Genomic DNA, 22,794 nt, shown 5'->3' on the forward strand with positions numbered 1-22,794 from the left:
ATTTTCAATGTATGACGTACTTCATTCGCGCTTTTGTTTTGTTTTGTTGGATTCTCCCTTTTCACTGTCTAAGGCTGTGTATTGGATAGCTCTACCAGTAGAGTGTGAGTCTCATGTGCCGAAGGTCCCTGGTTCAAATCCCACTTATTACAGTTCACATTTAAATTGCATTGTACAAAACATGACCCTGTTAATTCAGACATGTGCCAATGTTTAGACAATAACACGAAATGCTTTTGAGAGTAGTTGTTTTTTATGTATGACATACTTTCTTGTGAAAATAGCCGATCTACAATCTCACACCTTTTTAGATAGCAACGCGTTGTGAGCTTGTAGATCGACTATTTTCCACTAGTTTCCATTCCGAAATATATTGAGCAGTTTGAAAAACATTTAAACCAAGGATTTCTGAGCAATTTGCGGGAAAGTGTGTCATGTGTGTGAACTCCCTTTTCACTAGTACAGGTCTGTTGGCCCAATGGCTTAATCATCTGCCTTGATACCGCAGAGTCGCCGGTTCAAATCCCACGTCATGCAGACTTCAACTCAATTGCATTGCACACAACATGATTGTATCAATGAATAAACATGCAATTGATAAATGAAATGCTTATTGAGAGTAGTTATTTTCAATGTATGATGTACTTCATTCCCTCTTTTGTTTTGTTTTGTTGGATTCTCCTTTTTCACTGACTAAGGCTGTGCATTGAATAGCTTGATCAATACACTGTTAGTCTCATGTGCCAGAGGTCCATGGTTCAAACCCCACTCATGGTTCAAACCCCACACACTTACATTTAAGTGGGGTTTGAACCAAGAGGTCCATGGTTCAAACCCCACTCATGGTTCAAACCCCACACACTTACATTTAAATTGCATTGTACAAAACATGACCCTGTTAATTCAGACATGTGCAATTTTTAAACAATAACATGAAATGCTGTTGAGAGTAGTTGTTTTTATGTATGACATACCTATAGATATCAACAGACACCATCAGGGAGGCCATATCTTTAGCTCAATGAGAAGAGAGGCAGCCTGTGAATCCATAGGTCGCTGGTTCGATCCCTGTCCCCAACAATGCGTTGAGGTGATCATCATTTGGAATTCCCCCTATTCCCATGGATTGGATCCACCCCTCTCACCTGCTCTCACTCATCACCAATCACACCTGCCACATGCACAGTACAATTTTTAGGTACTTTTACTTTACTACTCTACTCTACTAAGATTACAGCAGATGACAGCTTTAGTTACTTGTTACTTTGCAGATGTAATTATTAATACAACACCTACAGTAACCACATACAGCCGATCTACAATGTGACGCGTTATGAGCTTGTATGTATATAATAAGCAACCCATGCTGTATGATAACTTACCACATATGAAATCCAATTCTGTCTATCCAATGGCTCAGTCTGTACTGTGGCCATAGCTGAGTGGTTAGTGAGCCCACCTAGGGAGCCAGAGGCCCTGGTTGCCCCTCCGTTGGCAAAATGGGAGCCGATAGAATAGCCCAAATTCGCCTATTTTAACAAATGCAAAGTCTGTTTTTTTGCTTCTAGTACTCATTGTTGAGTCCCATGATAATGTAACAGGCGCTAAAACTCCGACAAGCTAACGGCTAATAACAGAACGAAGTAATGCTGATTGCCGGTTTCTCTCCCGACCTGGCAACCTGGGGCTGCCATGCAGAGAGATAAGCAGCCCCAGCGTTAGCTCGTTCTGTTATTAGCCGTTAGCTTGTCGGAGTTTTAGCGCCTGTTACATTATCATGGGACTCAACAATGAGTACTAGAAGCAAAAAAACAGACTTTGCATTTGTTAAAATAGGCGAATTTGGGCTATTCTATCGGCTCCCATTTTGCCAACGGAGGGGGTCTGGAGACTGTGCGACAGGGGGATTCTTCGACTCAGTCAATGGCCGTTCCTACGCTGGTGAGTGATTTGAGACACATCAAAGATACAACTTAAAATGCCCGGATGCCTCCTTTAACCCCTAATTGCTCACAGGCCCTCATTGGAAACAAGACCGCAAGGACTTTCATGAACGGACCTGGAATTATCCTTATCCTTTACACTGTCTACCCACAAGTCTATAGGTCCCTGGTTCAAACCCCAATTTAACCGGTCCAAATATAATTTACTGAACAAAAATCATGACTTTGTTAATTAATGCATGTTCACTTCTTCTCTCTCGCTCTATCTCTTACTGCCTCTCTTTCTCACTGCCTCTCTCTCTCTCTCCCTCTTTATTTTGGCGCGCTATTTCTCCCACAGTTTATTTTTCCTGCACTCGTGCCAAATGTCAAATTGACCGGCTTCACCGGGCCTCGTTTGCTTGTACTTTGCTAAGAGATTGGTTACATACTTTAATTGATATTGATTTATTAGTGCATTAAATTTACTCACCCACTTTAATGGGAAAATGAGAAAACTCCCATTCAAGTATTTTTTTCTCGGAAACCGTAAGGGCTACAGCTACGACACTTGGAGGGAGGGTTCATAGTTTATTGCCAAATTATTTACAAAATAATTACACCATTCGGCCACATGGTGGCGCTATAACAGCCCACTTTACGCTTTGGCCTATAACTCTTGAACCGTAGGCCGTAGAATAAAAATCTTTTCCCCCCCCAGATTCCTTGGGTCATAACGCAACTCCCCATATAGACCACGCCCATTTGCGTCAGGATAGATTTTCCGCCTTTTTGAATTTTCTTTAAAACACACTTTTTGCTCCTTTTCCTACAGATTTTTTCCAAATCCCACAAAAATCGGTACACATGATCTCTTGACCCTAGCAATAAACATATCCAAACGGCATTTTGATTGTCCTTATACTGTTCGTCCGTAATTGGCTTCCAAAGTTAGTGGGAGTCGCCCGTTTTACAAAGGATGCCAAAAATCACAAACGAAACGTCCGGTCAATCCCAAATTTGAATCACATGTCGAGGGTGGTTTACTCAACGAATCCCCAAAAGCATTTCCACTTTGATCCATAGGGGGCGCCACAAATGCGCAAAACGTAACCGTTTGATGCAAAAACATGATCTTTGGGGGGATCAGTTCTCTCAAAAAGAAAAGCAAGTGATCTCAGGAGTGACATGATGGCATTGGCCCGCTAAATTTGTGGGAGGGGCCTGTGTCTTTAGTGGAAGGGGCCTATTTCCTCAAATCAAAACGGCACGTGTCACGAACGCGGGATCCGATCGGCACCGAATTCGAATCGCACGTCGCACGGCCTCCGACGGTAATCCTCCCGGCGTATTCCTCGCGTCCCGGCGGCCGCCTGCGACCTGCGACCAGCGCCGGCGCAACCACACTTTGCAATTTCCCAGAATTGCGACGCGTCTAGTTTGCCATCTTCCCACACTTTAATACTCAGACAGAATGAAAAAACACTGCATATACTTTTTTCAATATTAACACTGTTGGCACCACCTCAATCATTTTTACTTTTACATTGGAGCACCTATTAATAATTGTCCAATGAATTCATGCCATGAGGGTTTTATCCCTTAAATGCTTTTAAAAGTGCATCAGTGTCCCTTTATTAATCATGGATGCAGATGTTTGAATAGTAATGTTTATTCACTTCTTCTATTGTTGGACACTTGAAACACTTGGCAAGCTTGTCCCATTCACTCGTGTACCAATACCTTCCCATGGAACAACACAAGGGCTTCAAGCATGCTGATAGAAATCACTTAACAATGAAACTATAGTAAATGAACAATGGCAAAGCCAAGAATGGAATCAGCCCACCATCAGTCCAAACTAGGCAGAATACACTTTTGGAATAAACACTGTGCAGGATATACTTTTCAATTCTTATAATATAATCCACCTGCTTTTGACACACACACACACACACACACACACGCACACGCACACGCACACGCACACACACACACACACACACACACACACACACAGGCTTTTATTTCCTATCTGTTGAACTAATGTTTTGGGAACACTTGGCTAACCTCTGATGGCAATTTATATCCTGTAAAGCTTTAGTTATTAGCAGTTGGTATTAGACTATAGGCATATGTGTGTCCTAAATCTGTTGTTTCATTGCTGTTCACATATACACCCAAAGAAAAGACATTATTACCCTATGAAATCGTTATAGCTCTGTTAGTATGATATTCTTAGAAGTAGATTTATTGTGATAAATATGCTTATATTATCGCTTGCATAGCGGAACTCTGTGTGCTATCTCCCAGAACAAAACCTGGTGGACCAACAGCGACTTCTATTGACAACTTTTTATTATAACATGTATAGGTCATATATAGTGTAGGCTCCAGGGAGAGATAGAGACTTCAGACCTCATGAACTGAACTCGAAGCAACTTGTTGCGGTTAAGGACAGTTAGTGGGAGCCCAGAGATCTCTGTTAAGTACATTTCTATATTCAATCTGTAATTATTTTTAACTTACTGCTTAATTAATAAATACACTTAATTTTAAGTCTTGTCTGCTCTTAATTTCACCAATTCAACAGACGCGCGGAGACGCGTGATCTGAAGGGTTACAAATTACATTGCACAATTTGTCTGTTGTCTTTATCCCCAGTCTCCAACACCTCTGACAAGCCCATATCAAGTGTCTGGCTCAAATCCACATGGAAAAGTGCAACAACATGTATTAAATGTGATGTTACTATAGGGCACAAATGGAAATCAAAGCAAAGAATTTGACTGGGCACAGAGTTCTATATCATATTTTATTCAACATATCTATGAATACAATCCTACAAAAAAATCTGTAGTTTTGAAACATTTACAAATGAAAAAAATAAATACAATGTTTTTTTTAATTAAATGCTCTCACCACTGCTGCTTCATTATCACCTGGATTACATTATGGGTGTGTGTTTGTCCACAGTATTCTGCTTCAAATCAATGTCTACAAAATCAAAGCTCTGCAAGGAATGGATGGAATACACTGTAACCTGTAGGCTCAACTATACACTTTCCATGCTTATTCTACACTGGAGTGGTCCTGTGAGGTGCATCCGTTAATGTTACTTTGTGCGTGCTGTTCAGTTACTGTGTGACTAAACATAACAACTAGCAAGGTGTGTGATCTAAGCCTTAGGCTATGTTCAGACTAGTGTGATCTAATTTTATGCTCAGACTAGCAGCCTAAACCCAGTATTTTGGCATAATAATGATCACCCTGGTTCAAGCTGAGAGGAAGCACTGGTCAGTGATGCGTAGAAGAGCATCGTACAGTTGCGTGGGGGGGGGGGGGTCATACAAACCTCTAGAGGACAAGTCAGCAGGTGACGTGGAAAAAAAGAAGGGAGATGGGTATGCAAATAGTAGCAATACAACTGTTTTCCTCCACCGGTAGGCTCTTTGCACAGCAGCCATATTGGAAAGAAATTGGGCCTCTTCTTACTTCCTTCACAGGTGTTACCAATGATACTAATGAGGGCTCAGTTCCATTCTGGTCAGGGTGCTGATATCGTGCATGTTGGCTCACTAGAAACACTCCATTCTGGTTCCCAAATGGCCCCTTATGGTGGGTGTGTAACTCTGAGAGTGTACAATCATTTGGTTCCATTTGTACACTCTCAGAGTTATGGGGATCCTTGAAAATAAGACAACCACTATGCCACACTAAATGGAACAGAGCTTTAATTAGTATCATTGGTAACACCTGTGAAGGAAGTAAGGAAGGGGCCCAATTCATTCCCAATATGGCTGCTGTGCATAGAGCCTATTGGTGTTCAACAACAATGTCACAGGTGGCAGTTAATTTTAAAATGATGAGGTTAGCGCCTATACTGCCCTGCCAAGCCAAAGAGCAGTAACTACGTTTTTGGACACACCGACTTATTTGGGTTGCCCAAAGGTCAAATTAGCCTTTGTGATGTTGAGGGATAAACAATTACCTCAAGAACAGATGTACAATTAGTTTAATATCACTTATATGCCAATATCTCATTTGGCTGACCAGTTGAATCACTTTTAAACCCATTTTTCAGTGATTTTTGTTTTCGTAGTTACTGCACTCTGCCTTGGCAGGGCAGTATAGCTCTAAGCACCCCTGATCAGTAGGCAAAGAGCCATGAGGCCTAGAGAGAAACACGTTTTGGATGATCCACTTGTCTGGGTTGTCACTGGCTGGGCCGCCTGAATGCCTCTGAAGACGTTGGTCATCAGCTCTGAGTTGTCGTCGCCAACATGCAGCGTGGTGCTGAAGAGGTTAATCTGCAGAGAAGACACCAGTTCATCAACCACTTAGCCCGAGACCCAAAAGAGAAATTTGCTATCTCCCTGGTAGCCAAACTAGTGGAAATAGCCAATCTATAAGATCACAACGTGTCGCATTATAGATCTGCTATTTTCACTACTTCTTAAAAGTTTTTAAGATCTTAAATTATGATTTTTTTTAAATGTTTGAATTTTCTTTTAATTTCTGATTTTTTAAAATGTTTTTTTGAAGATCTTTTGAAATAAACATTGAATAAATAAATAAATGAATAAACTAATTAGGACACGAAAAAAATGATATTTACTCGTGACCCATAAAAATGGGTCTGCATCCCAAAGATGGGTCCCGTTAGGAGACATTATTTTTGGAAAAAGTGAACCACAGAACCTCCTATCAGAGCTGTAAAATTATGTCATGATTTCAAAACGGTTGCATTCATGTAAAATCAAACTCACCAGATCTTTGCTGACTTTGATGGGGTCCTTGAACACAGTCCAAACTACAGCTTCATTACACGAGGGTGTCGTCAATGAGCCGAGGTAGCGGTAGTACTTGGTACGATCCACTCCACTTAACAGATCATCCAGGGAAACGCCAGCGGCAATTGCTACCTTATCGTCTGTAGACAGATGCACTGACTGGTAAAGGAACTGCAGCCAATCCTTCATTGAATTCATTAAAAGGTCAAATTTGAAGGGAAACGATGAAAAACAAATTGCTTACCTTTCTTTGTTATGTTGGACAAGTAGTTGGTCAAGGTTTTCCAGCTTGCAGGTGAGGCAGTTTCGTTACCTGTCATTGCCTGTAAAAGCGCAGTAAACACTGTATTACCACATGTGTCAGGTCACGTTTTTTAACATCTGATGTTAATGTGAATCCCCTTCTTTACCTCGATGAAGAACCCAAGAGCAGCAAGCCCTGTGGAGTCCTGGACAGCAAGTCCTGTATCCCCGTTGTATGAGGCCTTGGCATTTACAATGTGCAACTAAGAGGGAGGGAAATTAAGAAATAAGTAAGGTCAGAGTGGTTTATTGTGCTTATCTGCCAAGAACAAGGACGAGTCCATTCGCTTTACAATGCACTAGAGCACTTGGAGATGGATCGCTGAGGTGCTATTCACATTATAATGAGTTGGTATAGTGTCCGGGATCAAAGCCAGAAACTTGTAGTTCAAAGGCAAGTGCTCTACCGACCGAGCTACCTGGACACCACAATACATAAATATGATTTGACATAAATATCAAAATTTGTACAAAATAAAAATTAAAAAAATAGTATGCATTCATTTTAAACTTTGCAATTTGCCAAATATATGAGTCAAATGTACATACCTCCATGGCGTAGCGCTTGCCGTCCACAGTGTGCTCGGAGCCGCCCATTGTAGAGCCGTTGCCCCAATGCAAGTGGAACTGCAGGCTGTCATAGGCCTCAGGTAGACCACCTCCTGAAATTCTGACCCCACTAGAAAGTTCTACTTTGACTGGTTGGGGGGTGGGGGGGAGGACAGGAAATGTATTAACATCTTGCACAGTGTCATTCTGTTGAACAGACAACATTCAAAGCATACAAGAGGAAGGTAATTGGCAGGTACTGTATGTGTACACTGTACAGAATAGATTGAAGACACTTAGGGGAGGGGACCAGATCCATCCCTAAATATCCTTTGACCCATTATGTAATCCTCAAATGAGGAATTAAGTAAGGGAAATACAGGAGAGTAAGCATTGTGTGTTCTCCAAAAATAAACAATTTAGCCCAATGACCATAGCCTCTCTATGGTCATTACACAGTAATTAAAGTACTGTACATGAGTAAAATGTTGAGGTATGTTTTACTTTACTCCACATCTCAGAGGTAAATATTGTACTTTTTACTCCAATACGGTTATTCGACAGCTTCAGTTACTTTGCTATTATAAAAATAAAAAAAACATAAGTAACTGATAAAAAACATCTCTGTCGGGTGGAAACTGTCCCAAAACGGGTCCAAAACTGTTACTTTTTTGGATTCAAATTCAAAAATAGCAAAAGGAGCAGATTGACAAGCTCAAAACGCACATTTTGAGTTTGTAGCTCTGCTGCTTTTAATGCTTTTGTGTAACGCTGTGTTGTATGATCAAGTAGGGCGTTAATTTACCAAAAGACACACAAGACATTCAAATATGGAGATAAGAGGTTGCTTGACAGCAACAAAACGGTCTCTAAAGCTGCCGCTCACTTGTTTTGCCGGTGTTGGAGGCGTTTGTCATTGACGAGTTGATGCCATAATTGGTGAAGGTGAAGGCTCCCAGATTGGAGTCGCCGGTGGCCGATGCCGAGACGATGTCAATGGGAGACTGCCTGGAACCGTTGCAATGCTCCTCAGCAATGGTCGGCCAAGTCGTATCGTCTGAAAGAGTACAAGCACAAGAGTTTCAATTAGTCAAGCAGCATAGCGGGATTAACCAGTTAAACCCCATATGGTTGAACGGAGTCCCTCACGGCTCTATACTAGTGTCTTGTCTGTTTTCTGTTATTGTGGGGAAAGCTTTCCCTGAATCGATGTCAATAGGCTCTATGCACAGCGGCCATATTGGGAATGAATTGGGCCCCTTCCTTACTTCCTTCACAGGTGTTACCAATGATACTAATTAAGGCTCTGTTCCATTTAGTGTGGCATAGTGGTTGTCTTATTTTCAAGGACCCCCATAACACACCCACCATATTTGGGAACCAAAATGGAGTGTTTCTAGTGAGCCAACATGCACGATATCAGCACCCTGACCATAATGGAACAGTATCATTCATATCATCAGTATCATTGGTAACACTTGTGAAGGAAGTAAGAAGAGGCCCAATGTCTTTCCAATATGGCTGCTGTGCATAGAGCCTATTGTCGATCTGCTATTTTCAGCGAAAGCTTTCACCACAATACGGATGCTGGGGTTATAAGTGGTTAAAAAATATATCAGGATTATCTACAGTTGTGGTTCTCAAAGTGTGGTCTGACTGGGGATCCCCAAGGGTCCTTGAGTGGGTTCCTGGGGGTCCCCATGGTAAAATTAATTGATAGGCCTATACAGCATCAAAATCACAATGTGCCACGATGCAAACACGTTGTGAGCTTGTAGATCGGCTATAAAACAAATCTAGCCTAAAGTTTGAGTATTTAGAGGAAAATTATGCACAATGGACTTACTGCATTCTGCAAGATGGTAACACCAATCTGCGGGAGAAAATAAAAACAACAAAAAATCTCATTATAAATAGCCTATAGACCCCTTAACAGACGACGTCATACTGGCTCCAAATGAAACCCATTCTATCAGGTCTCGCTAGGGCGCGCTTCACTAGCCAACACACAAGAGGGGGTTGGGGTGTGCTGAAACCAGCGCACCCCGAAACAACAGGTTGCGAATTGATTGCATGAAACAATCACCTGTGCATGCAGTCTCAATGTTAGTAAACAATATACTATAATACGTCAGTGGTGGAAAAAGTAGCCTACTCAAATGTTTTACTTAAGTAAAAGTATCAATACGGCAATGTAGAAATACTGTTATAAGTAAAAGTCCGGAATACAACATTTACTCAAATAAAAGTACAAAGGTATTGGTATGAAAATGCAAAAGTAGAAAGTACTCATTACATAGAATGTCCCGTATCACAATATAAAATGTGGTTAGGCCTACTGTATGTTTCGTAATAATAATCAAAATCTACAAAGAAACTAGCAACTAAAGCTTTCAAATAATTGTAATGGAGTAAAAGTACAATATTTTTCTCTGAGGTGTAGTGGAGTAGAAGTAAAAGTCCTGGAAATTGGAAATCCTCCAGTAAAGTAAAAAAATACCTCAGAATTGTACTTAAAGGGGAAATCCACCCATTTTCAATATTTATTTGGGTTTAACATTGCAAATTACAACATGATGACTCATCATGTTGTAATTTGCAATGTTAAACCCACAATCAATCCTCCATTTCAAGGCAACACAGAAAGGGGGGAACTTTTTTCTTATTTCCACACAACTCCTTTATGCTATATTAATGACATAGTTAAATATTGAAAATGGGTGGATTTCCCCTTTAAGTAGGCCTACAGTACTTAGTTACTTTACACGACTGGAAATCCTCCAGTACAGTAAACATGCCTGAAAACTGTACTTATATAAGTACTACTTGAGTAAATGTACTTAGTTACATCACAGCAATACGGCCATAATCGATCGTCCATGCGCACGAGTAAAACTAAATCATTACTATCTAAAAGAAAAAGAGCAAATTTAAATGACTTCCAAATAAAAGCAAATACTTACTGACTGAGGTGGAAGATCTTGTTTTGTCTTTACCACCCATCACCCAGGTAGGAAACAGAGCGCAAGCAACCAACACAAGGAGACACTTCATCTGAAGAAACGGACAGAGAGCTGTGAGTGACATGCTGCAATTCACCGCTGGTGGAAAAAGTTGTCTACTCACATCTTTTACTTAAGTAAAAGTATCAATACCGCAGCAATGTAGAAATACTCTATTACAAGTAAAAGTCCGGAATTAAAAATGTACTTAAGTAAAAGCACAAAAGTATTGGTATCAAAATGTACTTAAAGTAGAACGTAGGCTGCTCATTATGCAGAATGTCCCAGTGTCACAAGTTTTCAAATGTATACAAACCTTTTGAAAATAGATACATTGTGAGCTTTCAAATAGCAGAAATATGGACCTTAAGTGTTTAATGTGTTTAGTCTAAAAACTAACTAAAGTTTTCAAATAATTGTAGTGGAGTAAAAGTACAATATTTTCCTTTCCGATGCAGTGGAGTAGAAGTAAAAGTATTGAAAATTGGAAATACCCCACTAAAGTAAAAAGGACCTTAAAAAAAAGCATCCTTTTGTATAAATTTGTACCTTTTTGTGCAAACTGTATTCAATCAATCAATCAATCAATCCATTTACAAGAACAGCGTGACTTCCCCCCAAAGTTATCCTATATATTGACCATTAGGCTATAATGCTCTAAGTATTTGGGCATGCAGTCACTGTTTTTGATCAAATTGTCAAAAATGTAGCTATGGTGCAGCTATATTAGGCTAATAGCACATTTTTAACTTAGCCTAAAAATGTTAACAGGAAAACGGCAATTAAAAAAACGACCAGAAAATAAACGTTTCTTACCTTCACAAAACAGCTGTTGTCACCTTAAGTTCTCCCTGGGGAAGCATCAGCTCCTCTCTTTTATATAAGTTCAGCAGAGAGCTTGAGCCCGCCTCTTTACCTTTCCACCCCTATTCTAAGTATTTCTTCAGGTAAAAAAAAAACAACAGATAAGCAAACAAGTTTTTCATGTAGTCATATACTGTTGGGGGGGGGGGGGGGGGGGGTAACTGGAAGTGGGGGGGGGGTATCTGTTTGGAATGTTTTAACCAGCTGAGTGTAGCTGTCTAAATTAACCTAGTTGTTAAGTCACATAATTGGATAATTACAGATTAGACTATGAGATATATAGCCTACTATGTTTTGTGAGAGAACATGAGGCCACGAGTTTGTTTTGTCAAAACCTGGTCATTGTATTAAAATGACCAATTTAAAAATGTTTAAAAAAAATAAGTTAACCTGACCCCATCTATATTCTATCTCATAAGTCAGTCCTGTCGCCAATGTTGTGAAGCAGCCAAATCCTCACAATTTATTGTCTAATTAGACCAATTATCAGATAAAGCCGTGGGTTCCCAGAAAAATATGTTAATATACCATTAAAATCCCTTTGACTAGTCATCTTTTTACAATCTTATCTCAGCCGAGAATGATCCAGGACTGCATAAAATCAAATCCGACTGGGAATCAGAACTGGGAATCACCCTTTCAGACCAATATTGGGCAGAGGCACTCAAAGCCATCAACTCCTCTTCTTCCTGTGCAAGACTCTCCTTAATCCAGTTCAAAGTAATACATCAGGCTCATTACAGCAAAGATAGGCTCAAAATTGTTCCCAGAACGAACATACTTCATGTGACAAGTGTCACCAGTCACCATGGGACATTGTCCCACATGTTTTGGACTGTTGGACATGTCCCTTAAGCTCTCACATTTCTGGGAACACTTTTTCGCTACAATCTCTGAGGTATTACACATCAATGGAACCCCATCTGGCCAGATAGCCATCTTTGGAACCCCTGACGTATACCATTAGCTCTAAGCAATGAAGCCAGTGATCTCATTCTGCTGTTGTTGTTCCATTGGGAAGGTATAGCATACCGCCACCACCACCAACCTCATTTTGGCTACAAGATGTCATGCTCTTTTTGAAACTGAAAGAAAAAAATCAAATTTACAATCAGTGGCTCAACTAACAATTTTTTAAAGTACTGGTACTAGTGGCAGCCTCTCATTACCCACTTTACAAATTTAGATTCAATCTGACCCTGGTACACCAGAACAATCTTTCACAAGTTCCCATCTTCATTTACAACTTCCCTCTCGTCGTTCTCATACTGTATAATACTTTCCCTTTTTATGGAGGCATCGGCGGTTGTCCAACAAGATGGGGGCGCTCTATATGTCAGACAGTTAGAGGCCAGGCCATACAGTATAGGGTAACTGAACTCCACAGAACATCTGTTCTAGATTTCTCTTTTTTTGCCATTTCTGTTTGTTTGTTTGTTTTCATAATCTACGACAGGGGTCTTCAACAGGGGGTCCGGGACCCCTAGGGGGTCCTCAGAGTTATTACAGGGGGTCCGCCAAATCTTTGTGTGATATGATTGTTTTTTTTTACCTTAACCACTTGAACCTTAGCATCCCTTTTCTGAGGAGAACTTTACCCAAAAAATAGCCGATCTACAAGCTCACAACGCCTCAAGCGAGGCGTTGTGAGCTTGCAGATCGGCTATTTTTTGGGAAAGAGGTGTTTGGTGAAGAGGGAAAAAAGAGCAGACCAAGTAAACAAAAAAGTTGAATCTGAAACACAATTTTATACAATATAGAGGGGGTCCCTGCTTCATCCCTCTCTCAGCTAGGGGGTCCTTGGCCGTTGAAGATCCCTGATCTACGACATTAGGTTTCTGTTGTTTTTTGTTTTTGTCTTTCTTGTTTTTGTTTCTTGTTTTGTTTGTTCTTCTCCTTTGAGACACACATACGGGTATTTCGGGGCGTGGCCGATACCGCCATTCCTTCACCGGGTGAAACTCACAGCTTTCACCATTGGAATTGCATTACGGAACCTACACATTGTTAAATTTAATGGGTTTATTTCGTCGCAACATAATGGTGAAGTGTTGTAGTGCAGGTCATTGCAACAACCACCGATCTTGTGAAAAATGAAAACAGGACCGCCAAATATTCAAAACATTACATGATTCTGCCAATAGGCTCTATTCACAGCAGCCATATTATGAAGACATTCACAGGTGTTACCAATGATACTAATGAAGGCTCTGTTCCATTCTGGTCAAACAGAGTGCTTGCATTGTGCATGTTGGCCCACTGGAATACCACTCCATACCACGTCCATATTGTCGGTCATCCAAAGTATAATAAGCTTAATTGGTTAATGTATGTTTTGTAATAATAATCAAAATCTGCAATGTAACTAGTAGTAACTAAAGTTTTCAGATGATTGTTGTGCAGTAAAAAGAACAATATTTGTCTTTGAGATGTAGTGGAGTAGAAGTAATAAAAATGGAAATACTCAAGTAAATTAAAAGTTCCTCAACATTGTACTTAACAACAGTACTTTAATTTTCCTTGCTCACATTTTTAACCCTGAACCAGTTTGATAACTGAATGGATATTGAACAAGTTTTTACCAGTGAGGAAGTGTTGCCCACGTTTTAAAAGCTATACATTTACATAAAACACCCTAGGAACACAAAAAAACAATGAGAGTCATTCTTTAAAGTTTATTTTTGCACACAAAGTGAGTAAAGTTCAAGCAGTGTACATGCATTGCAAATAATTGAAATTTGTGATTTCTAGTAAAGAATTACATTTTCCTCTGGTGTAATTGATAACATGCACATGCAGCTACATAAAGAACCAATCATTAACATCAGTGTGACATGTTGTGAACTTGTATATCTGCTATTTGCGAATAGCTCAAAGTACAAAGTAGGATAAGTGGTTAATCAAAATAAATGCTTCAATAGAGAACTAATTTACCATATCAGACTCACGTTGTACTTCACATGTCAAATGAATGTGTTGTGTTTCAATAAAATACATCTATTAGGAACAACAGTTAAATGTCTTGATTTGAAATTACAGTTAAATTAACCTTGCTTTATACACATGTGTTGTCTTAACAACTTAAACTAGATATATTTAGACAACGGGTTCCCTCAGGGCTCTGTACTAGGTCTGTAAGTATTTCCTTCTATAGCAAATATCTTTACCGAAAGTAGCCACAATAAACTTTATCTCCGAATGTTGGTACCAGAATAGAGACTCTTAAAACTAACATGTTCATGTGAATCTGATGATTAAATTAATCTAAACTGTGTGACTGACAGGAGAGATGATCAGAGGAGCAGCGTTTGTACCACAAACGTTGCCATATGGATTAAAGAATGGATAGAGTTTGTCAGTGAAGGTGCATCCAGTGAAAGAGTAGAGATGAACTCTGGTCTAGGGCTGTCGCGATAATCGCATTAACCGCATACCGCGCTATTACAATTTCAAACCGCAAGGGGGCAGACAAACCGCACAAACCGCATCATCCCGCGCAGCGCGCCCAGGAGGTAATCCTGCCGCCTAATACTTACATCCGGGGTAGCAGCACTTGACACAGAAGCGCGCGACAGCGACACAAACATAAACAAGAAACAACATGGCAGGAGCAGCAGGTCTCGTTTCAAAGCGCAACGCAACATCGCCAGTTTGGAAACATTTTGGCTTTATTCCAAACGAAAATGGAGAGCCAGCCAACTTAGAACAGGCAGTGTGCAAACTATGCGGGAAGAAAGTGCCAGTTAAACGTGGAAACACATCTAATTTGAGGGCTCATCTTTCCTCTACTCATCCGTCTGTAGAAGCGGGTTTGCCAGCTGCAGCCCCGAAAAACAAAGCTCCTCTGGCCGGTGCCAGCCGACAGGTTGGGGTCGCTGAAGCATTTGCTCGTGTTACCAAATACAGCCGTGACAGTAAGAGGCATAAATGCCTTACAGCAGCGGTAACCTCATTTCTTGTGGAGGAGATGGCTCCATTCAAAACGGTGGAGAAACCTGCTTTCAAATCCATGCTACAGAACTTCGACAAGCAGTACGAGTTGCCTGGGAGAACATATTTCTCTGACACTGCTGTTCCCAAAAGGTACAACACATTAAAGGCATCAATCAAAAGTGAGCTCCAGAATATCGATTACTTCTCCGCCACGACTGACATGTGGAGTAGTGTCAACATGACTCCATATGAGTTTAACTGTGCATTATCTGACCAAGGAGTGGGCGCTACAGTCACGTTGCCTCGAAACCGTGTTTGTCCCTCAGAACCACACAGCTGAGAACCTTGCAGAGGCCCTGGAAAGAGCATTGGCTGATTGGTCTCTGGATGTAGATAAGCTGTCTTGTATCACAACGGACAACGGGGCGAATATCAAATCAGCAATAAACGATAAGTTAAAATGGCCGTGGCTTAACTGCTTTGGACATAATTTACACTTGGCAGTCACAAACTCAATGGCAAAGAGCAAGGAGCGTACAGCCCGAGCAATGGGCCACTGTCGAAGCTTGGCCTCCGCGTTCTCCGTCAGCTGGTTGAAGAGAAGAGATCTGGCGAAAGCGCAGGAGGACCTAAAAATAACCCAACACTGCCTGATACAGGTAAAGCCCACTAAATAAAGTGTTTGTTATTTAGGCTACAATTCATATTCACGTGACTATCACTGACAGTTATATATTCTAATGCCTTCATCTAATAAAAATATATATTAAAAATAATGATGTAAAATGTAACTTAATGTTATTTAGTTAATAATAATAACAATAATAATGCGCATTAAATAGTAAGCTAATTACCTTTATTATATTCTGTGCAGGATTGCGCTACAAGATGGGGCACGAAACAGAAGATGGTGGACAGAGTCTTGGAGCAAATGCCTGCTATCAAAAGGGTTTTAGATAACAAGAAAAACGAGCATCTAATTCCAACCAGGCAAGACATCTGTGTTCTGGAGTCTGTGAATGCAGCATTGAAACCTGTGGCGGAGTTTACGGACATGCTGTCTGGTGAGAACTATGTTACTGTGTCATCAGTCAAACCTGTGCTGAATCTTCTGTCTGAATCATATCTGGCACCAGCAGAGAATGACACCAACTTGACAAAGGACATCAAAAAGAAAATGTGCGCCATTCTTGAGGAGAAGTACAAACCTGCTCCCTTACAAGTCCTTTTGTCAAAGGCCTGTCTTCTGGACCCTAGATATAGGAGCGGTTATATCGATGATGTAGACGGAACGAAATACGCACTCCTTGACGAGATGCTGGATGTCACTGACAGGCGCGACGAGGGAGAGGAATCATCTGTGCAGACTGTGCAAGTGGTCGCCGAGGTGGAGCCAACACCACCTTCAGCAAAGAAAAAGAGGAGTCTTGGAGACATGCTGAAGTCACCAACCGCCGCTCCCGTGCCGATAGTGCCCAAGAGAATTCGAGCAGAAACCGAGCTCACACGTTACCTACAGGAGCCTCTGATTGACACCAACGATGATCCTCTTCTCTGGTGGCGTGAGAACCAGGCTAGATATCCTCTGCTTGCTAATATCGCACGCAAGTACATGGTCATTTGTGCTACCAGTACAGCATCTGAGAGAGTTTTCAGTACAGCTGGGAATGTCGTTACGCACCTACGTTCCTCTCTGAAACCACACAAGGTGAATATGCTGGTGTTCCTTGCGCGCAACAAGAACGTGATGACCCAGGTCTGACTCTTATTAGTTTTTTGCTAAAGAAGCCAATATTTCATGGCCTAGCCTGCCATAGCTATAATAGTGCATAATTAAATGGCTTTTGTTCTGGACTTATATTTTCATTTCATTAAGTCGTTTTTGTAATTTGCAATTAAAAGATTGAGCCTATTAGCCTACAGGGCATTATATTGAACATTTTTGTACGTTTCTGATCTTGTTTTGTGTACAAATATGCGCATTTTGATTTCATTAAGTCTAAAAGAGAGACAGATTCTTAAATGCAGGTTGTTAAAATAGACTACAATATATTGTATTGTTTTTTTTGTTTTGTTTTTGTAACAAATACGAGGCTCCTTTTTTTATTAATAAGACCAATGTTCTGTTCTTATTTGCACGTTTTATATTGCATTAGTTTTGCACTATTTGTGTTTGACAAATACCTCATTCAATTAAGACTGAAGTCTGAAGTGTCACGCTCCTTTTTTTTTAATTTAGACCAATACGTCTGTTCTTATTTGCACTACGGTATACATTTGTTTTGCACTGTTTGAAAAAATACCTCATTCATAATAAGAAGTGTTGCGCACTTGCGCTGTTAGGCCATTGTTGGGCCTTGACTTTATTAGGCCTATTTCTGCACTTTAATAAATGGCCAAAACTGCATTCGTTTTGCTTTATGTTTTTTTGGGGTGATGGTGGTGGTGACAAATAGAAGACTGGTGTGTTCCTTTTTTATTTGCATTTTAAATATTTGGCCTACTGCATTCGTTTTACACTGACATTAAATTAATGAAGACTAATTGAACATTTAAATACAGCTAATTGTTTAAAAACCTTTTGGGTGAAATAGCGAAACAATCATGACTGATACAAATGAAAGAAGACCCTTCACAGCTAATAAAGAATTTAACATTTTAAGAATCTGTTCAGAATTGAATGAGTATGGCTATAGTTAAATGTGAATCTCTTTCTGCTATAAATATGCATCCACCGTTCTGCTGCGCCCGTTCTGCGCGCCCCTTCATGGAGTACATATTTGGTACCGAATTAACCGAAATAAAAGAAAATCAAACCGCAAAAACCGCACTTGGTACCCTATTAACCGAAATAAAAGAAAATTAAACCGCATAAACCGCATTTTGGGTCCCGAATTAACCGAATTAACCATGCTGCGCGCGCGTGCATGGTGGGGGATTGCAATACTATCGCTTATCGCGCTTCTGTGCCATTTTATTGTACCGCTGTTTTAATTATGTAACCGTGACAGCCCTACTCTGGTCTCCACATCATAAAAGGAGACCAGACCCTCCTCATAATCCACAAACACTCCCACTTTCTGCAGCTTCTCTCTGACAGGGAGGAGTACCTCCCAGGCAGCATTAGCCTTGAACTCATTTCCATTCTTCAACATTATAGTCCAGTAACCGTTGTTGGGTCTCCGTGTGTTTGATTCAAACCTGTTGCAGGACTCTCTGGCCACTCCTAAACTCCACCAGGTCTTCCCTTTAACTTTAACATCATAGTAAAACCTTCCCGAGGAGAAGCTTTGTCTTCCTAAGACACTGGGAGAAATAAAGAATCTCTTTTTGTTTTTTGGGATATTCTTCTTTATGCCTCCATATTGCACTTGTTTTCCATCCTCAGACAGGATGAGGTAGTGATTTGCTGTATCAGGGTCCAGAGTTACATCCACTGCATATCGCTGTCTCCTCCCCAGCTCATCACACAGCTTCTCCATCTCCTGACTGAGTGTCTTCTCCAGCTGAGCCACAGCTGTGCACAGAGTCTCCACATATGAAGACTGATGGACATTGACCTTTGTCCAGTCCTTGGTGGGTGGAGGGGTGTTTATGGGTGTTAAGTTCTGGAGGAGGTGGATGTGGTCTTCTGTGTGTGAAAGCTGCTTCAGCTCAGAGCTTCCCTTCTTTAACTCAGTGATTTCCTGTTCCAGCTCTTTAATGAAGCCATCAGCCTGTTTCTCTGTTGTTTTCTGCTTCTCTTCAATCACATCAATGAGCTCAGCCTGGCTTCTCTCAATACAGCCGATCATAGCAGTGAAGACCTGCACACTGTGTGCTATCTCTCTGTCTGCATCTTTCTTGTTGAGCTCTACTGAGTGTTTGACCTTTTTAATCTTCACTTGTCTCTCCTGGATCATCTGCTGAACTTCAGCCTCTGTCTTTCCCAGCTCAGCCTTCTTTCCTTCACATTCTTCTTTCAAAGATACAATCTGATGTGACTTGTGGTCTAACACAGTGCAGAACTGACAAACACACATGTGGTCAGTCTTACAGAACAGCTCCAGTGGTTTGTCATGTTTCTTACACATATAATCTTCCAGGTTCTTTACAGGGTTGATTAGTTTGTGAGGTTTTAACGCTGAGAGTCTCTGATGAAGTTCCAGGTGAGTCTCACAGCAGGAGGTCAGACACACCAGGCAGGACTTCATGGCTTTGACCTTGATCTCAGTACAGACGTCACAGGAGACTTCAAGTGGATTAGCAGGTTCTTGGAGATTGCTGGTGGACGCCATTTCTGCACAATAAAGTATAAATTATCAATTGTTGTTCTTGAATGATTACATTAAACCTACACAGTTACATAATGACATATTGCATAATACAGTAGGACATAAATGGTATTGACAAACCCAATGCAGACACACCAAAAACAACTATAAACAGGGGTGCACATAACTTTTTAGGTCTGGTACGCAGAAGAGCACCTGGACATGTGACTTGGTGCGCATGGCGCCCGTCCCGTTTTGTCAACGGGGGGGGGGGACGGGGGGGGGGACGTTCACGGCATATTTTGCACCATTACGGTGCGTTCATCATCGGTGACGAGTGCCTCTAACAGCCGCAGCTGGCTGCGAGGCGATGCGAGGCGACGCGAGTCATATCTCTACCCCTGTGCCTAATGGCTGTACATGGGGCCGACGGGTGCTTTAGAGTGATTGTGTGTGTGTGGCTTCAGGAAGTAAATTCCTAGCCTCGATCTCCAGGCTTTTATTTTTTAGTTTTGCTAAAAAATAAAAGCTTGGAAATTCCTGTCCCAGCTGTTGGTGCGCAAAAGCGCCTCGCGTCGCCTGATGTGGTGCGCATTTTTTATTTTGGGTGCGCATGCGCACCTGCGCACCAGTTATGTGCACCCCTGACTATAAATGTAAACATGTTGTTCTAACTCAAGTGGCAAAGTTCACACCACAGCTAACGATAGTGGTGAACGATATATCGTTAGACTTACTATCAGAATGATTTGGTGAACAGTAAACACTGACAACCAATCAAAATACATCTGAATTTACAAGGCATCAAACAGGAGTTGATATTTTGCCCGACTGCCGTTTGGGCAAGTGGAGTTTGCTTTCAGGTTGCCCGACTGCCAGACCAGTGCATTCTGTCTTCATTAAATAGTGTTAGCGTGTTGCCTATATTGTATTCATGAAGAGCAATAGGCCTACTTCCTTTTTACAACAAGCAGTTGTGCTCATTCTGTTTGTGTGACTGAGTGACTGTATCATCGCCTCTCTGCAGTTAACAATTGGATTTAACATTTATGTGTTTTACAAGCGCTTGAAGGGATATTTCATATTTTATTTTTTAAATGGGTAATTTTATTGTCTACTCAGGCTTTTGTGAACACCCCGAACAGTTTTTAAGATGCTTGATTCAGGGGGGGGGGGGGGGGGGGGTATGTTTTTTTTCTCTCTATCCTAGTATTCAGTTCAGCAATTTTTTTGTTCAGTTATTTTTTCCCCTCTATTTTATAACCGTAGGCTACTATTTATCTCCATTTTTATATCATTTTATAGTGTACTGTTCTATATTTTTAACAGTAGACTACTATGCATTTGTTTCTATCATTTTATAGTGTACTGTTTAGCTATGTTTTAAAAAAATCTGGTATCCTTAATTACGGGGCCAGAGCTCAGCTCTGGACCTGTTTTGTTATTGGCAGTATTCTGTCACTTCTTCTTCTGCCACTTTTCGCAGTTCTGGCTGAACCGTGCAGTCGCTTTTTACGAAACTCGGCCATATGGTAGATGGTCATGAAAAACTATCAAAAAATAATTCTCACAATCTTTCGTCCAAAGGTGGCGCTATAGCACTCAATTGAAAATGGCAACTTTGAACAGGTACAACTCATGCCCTGTTTGACCTACAGCCATGAAACTTGGATACACATATGCGTCTCCTCATGCTGAACAACTTTCACCCTCTGACTTTTGACCTCTGACCTTTAGATCTCCCACCATTTTGAATTATATGAAAAACAGTCATTGGCTCCTAACTTCTGCATTTTTTCACTTATGGAAAATCCGTTGGAAATTTTTGTAGGCAGAGGTCCAAAGTTCAAGTGTTAAACGTTTCGTGTAAATTGTTCAAAAATCCCAGGAGGAGATAGATTTTAACTATTACAGTTTTATGAAAATTATTCATCTGCACCTAAAACATACATGCAGACTCACATTTCTTTGAAACTTTGCAGGAATGTACAGGGTCATTCCAAATATCACTGAAACCAATCTTACTCCAATTGGCCAAAGGGGGGCGCTATAGCAATTCTTTGAAAATGCAAACTTTAAACAGGCATAAGTCATGCCTCGTTTGGCCGAAAGTCGTGAAACTTGCTTACACTTGTGCCTTGACTCATGAGGAACACATGTATCGCTTTGACCAGTAAGCTCCGCCCTTAGATTGTCCGCAATTTTGAGCAGTTTGAAAAATACTTGTTTTTGGCAATTCTGGCTTAACCGTGCATACGCTTTTTACGAAACTCGGCCATATGGTAGATGCTCATGAAAAACTATCAAGAAATAATTCTCACACTCATTCGTCAAAGGGTGGCGCTATAGCACTCAATTGAAAGTGACAACTTTGAACAGGTACAACTCATGCCCTGTTTGACCTACAACCATGAAACTTTGATACACACATGCGTCTCTTCATGCCCGACAACTTTCGTGGTCTTACTTTTGACCTCTGACCTTTAGATCGCCCACCATTTTGAATTATATGAAAAACAGCCATTGGCTCATAACTTCTGCATTTTTTCACTTATGGAAAATCCGCCGCTTTTGTTTTGTCGGCAAAGGTCCTAAGTTCATGTGTAAAATGTTTCGTGCAGATTACTCAAAAATCCCGGGAGGAAATAGATTTTAACTATTGCAGTTTTATGAAAATTATTCATCTGCCCCTAACACATACATGCAAGACTCACATTTCTTTGAAACGTTGCAGTAATGTAGAGAGTCATTCCAAATATCACTGAAACCAATCTCACTCCAATTGGCCAAAGGGGGGCGCTATAGCAATTTTTTGAAAATGCAAACTTTAAACAGGCAAAAGTCATGCCTCGTTTGGCCGAAAGTCGTGAAACTTGCTTACACTTGTGCCTTGACTCATGAGGAACACATCTATCGCTTTGACCAGTAAGCTCCGCCCTTAGATTGTCCGCAATTTTGAGCAGTTTGAAAAACACTTAAACCCAGGATTTTTCAGCTATTTGCGTGAAACTGTATCATCTGTGTGGTCTCCTTTTTCACAGTTCCTTGTCTGTTGGTCCAATGGCGTCTCCCTTAAATGAGTGCCTCACAATCTCAAGGTCGCCAGTTCAAGCCTCACTTGATGCAGACTTCATTTAAGTTGAATTGCAAACAACATGACTGTATCAATGAATAC

At 40.8% G+C, this 22,794-nt stretch overlaps 2 protein-coding genes across 2 annotated transcripts in view; both read right to left on the reverse strand.

The window, feature by feature from the left end:
* The window catches only part of LOC311044763 (carbonic anhydrase 4-like), a 137,315-nt gene extending 125,913 nt beyond the window's left edge, over positions 1-11,402 (reverse strand). The window contains exons 1-9 of the mRNA XM_084056537.1: positions 11,386-11,402; positions 10,531-10,621; positions 9,414-9,440; positions 8,454-8,624; positions 7,568-7,716; positions 7,126-7,221; positions 6,960-7,038; positions 6,692-6,855; positions 6,054-6,232 (exon numbers count right to left, since the gene is read on the reverse strand). Of these exons, the coding sequence (XP_083912663.1) occupies positions 6,059-6,232; positions 6,692-6,855; positions 6,960-7,038; positions 7,126-7,221; positions 7,568-7,716; positions 8,454-8,624; positions 9,414-9,440; positions 10,531-10,621 (951 nt within the window). The 5' untranslated portion in view covers positions 11,386-11,402 and the 3' untranslated portion in view covers positions 6,054-6,058. The remainder of the gene's footprint in view (positions 1-6,053; positions 6,233-6,691; positions 6,856-6,959; positions 7,039-7,125; positions 7,222-7,567; positions 7,717-8,453; positions 8,625-9,413; positions 9,441-10,530; positions 10,622-11,385) is intronic.
* A 5,957-nt stretch (positions 11,403-17,359) lies between these two features.
* Positions 17,360-19,643, reverse strand: LOC311044897 (zinc finger protein RFP-like; the record flags this gene model as incomplete). The annotated part of the gene is made up of 2 exons (XM_084056707.1): positions 17,360-17,365; positions 18,444-19,643. 2 exons carry the CDS (start codon positions 19,641-19,643, stop codon positions 17,360-17,362), a joined length of 1,206 nt encoding a protein of 401 aa, XP_083912833.1.
* Positions 19,644-22,794: the final 3,151 nt, after the last annotated feature.

This window comes from Gymnoscopelus microlampas (assembly GCF_963454915.1).
Source record: "Gymnoscopelus microlampas genome assembly, chromosome: 5".
Lineage (NCBI taxonomy): Eukaryota > Metazoa > Chordata > Actinopteri > Myctophiformes > Myctophidae > Gymnoscopelus > Gymnoscopelus microlampas.